Genomic DNA, 6,505 nt, shown 5'->3' with positions numbered 1-6,505 from the left:
AAGATTTAGGTTAACATAGATTGGACTTGTATTCTAACACAATGTGATTCAAGAACTTGAGTCCTCTTTTCAATCATGAAAATAAAACCTTAAACTCATAGTCTCACTTTATATTTACTTTTAAGTAGTATATCACTTAATTTTTTTAAAGTCTACATATACCAAATTGCAACTAGAAAAAAAAATTCATTAAAATAGAACAATTTTGAAATTACATTTTTGTACGAAAATTTTCCATTTTTATAACTTTATATCATGGACAAATGCTGCATGGAAAAGGAGGAAAACCATTCCAGCACATCAAAAGGTATAATGAAGGAGAAAACATCAAGATAGGTTAATGCTTTGGTTAGAGTTACAGCCAATTTTCTTGCTGATAAAAAAAAATAGTCACAGCCAATTATATGGCTGAGCCAATACAGAATCATGTTCTCTTGCCAGTCAAACTTATTGCCTGAGCCAATACAAAATCATGTTCTTTTGCTAGTCAAACTTTGACATAGACCAGTATGCATTGAACCAAGATTACTAGTTTAATTTTTGGTCTAAATTTAAATCTCTCACGACAAGTGTGCTTAACATACAAAACTAGGATTCAACTTCAACTCAACAGTATCTTACTTGAAATTTATGTAAGATGCACAAAGAGACAGGCTGATATCAGAGGCCATGAGACAGAAGAGAAAAACATAAATCTGGCTTATTTTAAAACCAAAAACATTTAGAAATAACAAGTGAAGCAAGAGAGCATTTATTCCACTTCAGACATGGAAAATAAGCGACACTATCAAGCTTTGGACTGTCCTGCTTTTACCAGATCTTCAAGAGCCTTAAAGATCTGTGCCTCTGACAAGCCTTCCAATCTGATGCCTTTCTCAACACCCAAATCTAGTTTTAGGTAAGAAATTACATGAAATCAGGTTCATCACAAACAAATAAATAAAGAATGATGCAAATAATAAAGTAGCCTTACAACAAGGTATAAGGCTCATTAAATATAGAAAATACTGAGATTGAACCAGTTTGGATGAATCTATCAATATATACTTAATAAGAAGAAGAAATAAATATATAAGTACAATACAAGAGTCTTACATGAAATTTTATTTTACTTTAAGCACACATTACTATGTCACATTATTTTTAAACATTACAAGGGTCTTCAGACCAACACTTTTACAACTTTTTATTAACATTTCAATCTTTTACAACTTTAAAAATTAATTTATTACATTCTGATAAGATTAAAAATGTTTTTAATCCTAAGAATCCTCCATGCTACATCAAAATACTACAATGAACATTACTTATAAGACCCAGGTCTTAATCCGTGTCTTTAAATTAATACTCTGACAGTGACCCTTGCATTGGAGATGTCTTTAAAATAAAACTGTTTGCACAATTCAGATTATTTGTGTATCCCAAACTATTTTGAGGCTTTCCAGTCTATCTTTTCCATAAGCACCTATTATGAACTAGAATCCTTACCTTAGAATTTCTGTTAATAGTTGAGTTTTACAATCAAAAAGCTAGCATCTCATAAGCTACAAGCAAATCAAAACTAGACCATTATCTGTAACTTTGTGCCTTGCTTAAAGCAAATATGACAATCATTTCCCTTTTTCTAGATTCTCACCTGCTAAGAAACGTGGCATGCATAAAGCATGTTGTGACCAAATATTTTTTAAAATTGACAACATAGTTTCTCAATTATAATCTAGAAGTGCACAATAGGTAGGTATTTCAGAAAACTAAACAAATGCATGAAAAGTTATTGTGTTTGAGTACCAATTATGCCCAAAAAACGAAGCACCCTACTGCAGAAGGCGTGAACCTCATTGCTAGGCCTTTGCTACAGCTATACTAAGAGAAGAGAGAATACACTAGTAAAATTAGGGCACATTCTTTCATGCATTCATTTTGGTTCCAGACACTGTAAATAGTTGCCCCATGGGCCCTTGGGCATTACAAACTTATATTCTTATGATAATATAACCTTCTTTTCTAACTTATTAGATTACATATTGGTCCATCCATTTAGGTTGTCTAATAGATCTTTTGAGCCATCTTGGGTTGTTGGGCTGAGGTGTATCATCACTCTCCGCTGCATCTAGCACTTTGTCCTCAAAGTGACTTGAGTGGGTGTTTTGGGCCTGTGGAGTGGGCTGAAGGAGTGTAGGAGTGAGTTGTTGGGTTTGAGGGGGTGTAAGAGTAAGTTGTTGGGTTTGAAGGGGTGTAGGAGTAATTCTTTTGGGTGGGGTATTTTGGGCCAAGTGATGGTAATGTTGGGGGGTTAGTAATATAAGGTGGACACTGTCTGGATTTAGAGTCTCGGCATTTTTCTTCTATGAGCTTGGCTAACCCAATGGCTTGTGAAATAGAGAAAGGGTTTAGGATAGCTAACTCTCGACGGATTTCTGGTTGTAAACCCGAGAGGAAACAATTGAGTATAGTTTTTGGAGTAAGTCCCACAATGCAATTGCATAATTTTTCGAAACGAGCCTGATAATTAGTTACTGTGGTGACTTGAGTGGCTTGAATAGTTATGCTTGGTGGTTAACATAGGTGGATGGCCCAAAACGTAGTTCCAAGGAGCGGGTGAAGGAGGGCCAATCTGTGATTGGAAGGTTTTGATGCATCCACTTTAACCAGTTGAGAGCTTCTCCCTTCATATGGAAAGCTACCATAGATAATCTTTGCTCAAGTGGAATTTGATAAAACGAAAAATATTGCTCTACTTGAAAGAGCCAATCCAGGGGTTCAGGACCTTAAAAAAAACTAACTGAAGCTTGGGGGGTCGGATGGTGGGGGCAAGATTTTGAGATTGTTGAGTGTGGTTTTGGGTGTGTTTAGGAATAGCATGTGCCTCACTGATGAGGGGAGAGGATGTTGCAGTATTTTGAGTGTTGATTGCCCCACCTAGTGGCTAGGCAAGGTTCTCTAAATGTGGAATAGAGGATACCTGATCAATGAGGAGGGTGACAGTGGAATGAAGGGATTCATTACGAGCTTCCAAGGAAGCTTGACGGGTGAGAGTTTCTTCCATCTGCACTTGGATGGCAGCAAGGCGTTCATGGATGGAGTGGAGTATTTCCTCTAAATCTTTTGTTTGGGGTTTGGGAGGCATGGTATCTCAATGAAAACACCAATTTGCTAGGCCTTTGCTACAGCTATACTAAGGGAAGAGAGAATACACTAATAAAATTAGGGCACAAATTCTTTCATGCATTCATTTTGGTTCCATACATTGTAAATAGTTGCCCCATGGGCCCTTGGGCCTTACAAACATATATTCTTATGATAATATAACCTCCTTTTCTAACTTATTAGATTACATATTGGTCCATCCATTTAGGTTGTCTAATTGATCTTTTGGGCCATCTTGGGTTGTTGGGCTGAGGTGTATCACTCCTCCAATGAAATTATTCTCTAACTAACAATCTAGATATATTAGTGTAAGAAGGGCTTGACAGGATGAGATTTCAGCCATACAGATTCAACACCTGTACAGCTGAAATTTTAGCCACATGATTTCAGTGTGTATGCAAGGTCAGCGTTATTTTAATTTGAGAACAGTCAAAATTGGGATACAATTATAAATTATTTTCTACAGACTACTAAGGGGTAAATGTAGATTATCCAAATTTCAATCTTAGTGCACCAATGTCAATCGATATATCCTTAAAGTTTCAATTGATGATACAGAATGTGAATGCAGAAACATGGTGACAAATTCAAATGAGAAAGATAAGGAATTAAATTTAAGATGGTACCATATCTTGCCCATAACTGGGGTTCAACTCCACTGCACTCACGGATTAATATCGGCAATTTTGGGTTCAATGTCTTTAGTTCCTTATAATTCTTTTCCACAAAAGCCCTGAGAAATTAAAAAAAAAAGAATAAAAGCTCATTTATATTCAAATATACATGACATTGAGTATAAATAAGCAACCAAACAATATATAGTGCTAAGAACTTTCAACCCAAAGAAAGGTAAAATATTTGTTTGTAACCTTGCAGATGAGCTTGCAGATGATGACTGGCACATCAAAAACCGAAGTTCTTTTATGTTTTTCGAAAGGTGTCCCCTCCATGCCATTGCTTCCCTGGATTAAGGTAATAATTTGTGAGATTTTACGTCATCACAAGGCAGACAAAGAAAGGTGTAACCTAACAATCCAACCACTTGAAGTAGCATAACTGGAAAAGCACGTATTCAAATTCTATTACACAATAGCTATGTAAAATGTTCCCAAATATCAAAAGCACAATAATAAATACAAACGTACTGCATGTCTAAACTACAAATAATTTACAATGAAGGCCACCTAAAATTATATTTTTGTTACACAATGCTTTTCTCCAGCTTCAAGCTTCATTCACACCTTTCCCATGGCAACCGCTACACCGAAACCCTAACTACAAAATCTCTAAACAACTTTGCACTTCCACACGATTATCAAAGATTCCCTTCCCATCAAGACCAACCATCTTAAGATCCCACACACTCTCAGGCTCAAAAATGGCAACATCAGCCTCAAGATTTCAACCCACAGACCCATCAACTCCCAATCAATTTTCTCACCATAATCATCGACCTCGCCAGCACGATGTTCCTCTTCCATTTCCAGAACATGGCCGAAACCATAATCAATGGAATCAACCCCTCAAAATCCCAATTTCAAACACCCACTTCTCAAAATCCCAACTTTCGATGAAACAATCAATACCCTGCTACTTCCAACGAAGGTGATTTAGAAAGCATCACAAATCATAAGCAAATTCCACAATACACAATACGCCAGAGTATAAGTAAAGTTCATCTCTAATGCCCTCAATAAATAAACAGAAGCAAATAACATCAATCCAACCACAGAAGCATATAACAAATTAACAGAAGAAGAAAAATCTTACAAGATCGTTCGTAACTGTCTTGTTGGCTGTCGCTGGGTATGGTAAAGAACTGAGATTAAACTGATAGGATTTCGAAACTAAGTTGGACGAATGTCAAATAAGTTGGGCTGAAGCCCATCCAAGCCCAACCTACTTGGGTCATGTTAATCATCATATTTGAACCTGTTCCCGATTTCAGTATGAAAGTACAAAAATTTCCTTGAATAAAATGGGATACAAATTAAAATATATTACGTGTCAGCACAAATGTTAATCCATTAAAAAATAAAAATAATAATATAAAAATCAAATCAAACTTATGCTACGAAAAATAATAAAAATATTTTCTAAAATAAATATACAAAACAAAAAAAGATTTGATGTCTGTTATTTAAAACTAAAACTAAAACTATTAATAAATATTCCTATTATATTTCTTATAATTTTAAAAATAATGTCTGTAAAATATATTCTTTTCATTTTCTCATATATTATGTATAAATAAACAAATTTTAATAATATTCTGGTCACAACATTAAAAAGATAGTAAATATTATAATAGATAGAATAGAAATTTTTGTGATGTTAAATTTAATTAAAAATATTAAAAAAATATAACCAACATTTTAGTAATTTAAAAATTATAAAGATCATTTTTACATAAAATTTATCCGAACGTATAATTAGTTATTTAAATTAGTTTTAATAATTTATCCTACTTTAAATAAAAAATTTATAATTATTATTCATATATTTTTTACATAATATCCATATGACATGATGAAAATTTTAAAAAACTAACAAAATAGTGTAATTTTAATTTTTATTTAATTTAATTCTTATAAAATAGTGTAACTACTACCTTACAACTCTTTTTCTCTCTTTTGGGAAACAAACAATAAAATGACTTGCATACCTTTAATTTAAATATATATATATATATATTTCCTCTTCTAAATCAAATATAACTAAAATCTAATTAATATTGACAATATTTAAAGTATTTTAATTGAACTTAAAGTTATAAATTTTGGTATATTGTTTATAAAACAATTTATATTATTGTAAGTGTACCGGTATGGGCGAGTTCGAGGTCCACCTCGCTGTCCGAAGCTGAGTCCGCTTGACCTAGACCAGGGGGACCTGGTTGGGACTTAAGAGACTTGGCCGAATGACGAGGCCGATGACCTACCTGGCCGAGACCGAGGTCCACCTGGTCGAGACCTTAGAATGCTTGGCCGAGACGACCGAGACTACTGGAATTTGGCCGATGGGCGACCCATGCCATGATGAGTCCGCTTGGCCGAGACCAGGGGGACCTGGATGGGACTTAAGAGATTTGGCCGAATGACGAGGTCGATGACCTACCTGACCGAGACCTTATAAGTCTTGGTCGAGACTACAGGAATTTGGCCGATGGCCGATGTTGGGTTTGGGCTCACTTCCTATGTGGAGGCCCAACCCACAGTGAAATTAGGTTAGGTCCCTTTTGCTTTTCATTCTTTCAATGGATGAGTGAGTGCAGTCAAGGTGCAATAGAGAGAGCAGAGAGAGTCATCCAGAAACTCTTGGAGAGAGCCAACAGTGTGCCATCCATAGAGAGTGATAT

At 35.0% G+C, this 6,505-nt stretch overlaps 1 protein-coding gene across 2 annotated transcripts; it reads right to left on the bottom strand.

The window, feature by feature from the left end:
- Positions 1-510: 510 nt before the first annotated feature.
- Positions 511-5,057, bottom strand: LOC137821099 (NADH dehydrogenase [ubiquinone] 1 alpha subcomplex subunit 2). Of its 2 annotated transcripts, none has more exons than XM_068625523.1 (4): positions 4,918-5,057; positions 4,017-4,109; positions 3,774-3,880; positions 511-888 (listed from the first exon to the last, which is right to left on the bottom strand). In XM_068625523.1, exons 2-4 carry the CDS (start codon positions 4,100-4,102, stop codon positions 788-790), a joined length of 294 nt encoding a protein of 97 aa, XP_068481624.1. In that variant the 5' UTR covers positions 4,103-4,109; positions 4,918-5,057; the 3' UTR covers positions 511-787. The 2 variants fall into 2 exon arrangements, with proteins under 2 accessions (XP_068481624.1, XP_068481625.1); XM_068625524.1 differs by lacking the exon at positions 4,918-5,057 and adding an exon at positions 4,332-4,860.
- Positions 5,058-6,505: the final 1,448 nt, after the last annotated feature.

Source organism: Phaseolus vulgaris, chromosome 9 (genome assembly GCF_000499845.2).
Source record: "Phaseolus vulgaris cultivar G19833 chromosome 9, P. vulgaris v2.0, whole genome shotgun sequence".
Lineage (NCBI taxonomy): Eukaryota > Viridiplantae > Streptophyta > Magnoliopsida > Fabales > Fabaceae > Phaseolus > Phaseolus vulgaris.
The sequence above is the reverse complement of the archived record's forward strand: the minus strand, read 5'-3'. Positions and strand labels throughout refer to the sequence as shown.

Coding starts and splice junctions, on each gene's coding strand:
- LOC137821099 (XM_068625523.1), bottom strand. CDS start 4,102: ATGGCATGGAGGGGACACCTTTCGAAAAACATAAAAGAACTTCGGTTT. Junction 3,881..4,016: donor TCTGCAAGCTCATCTGCAAG/GTTACAAACAAA, acceptor TTAATTTCTCAG/GGCTTTTGTGGAAAAGAATT. Junction 889..3,773: donor CCAGTTATGGGCAAGATATG/GTACCATCTTAA, acceptor ACCTAAAACTAG/ATTTGGGTGTTGAGAAAGGC.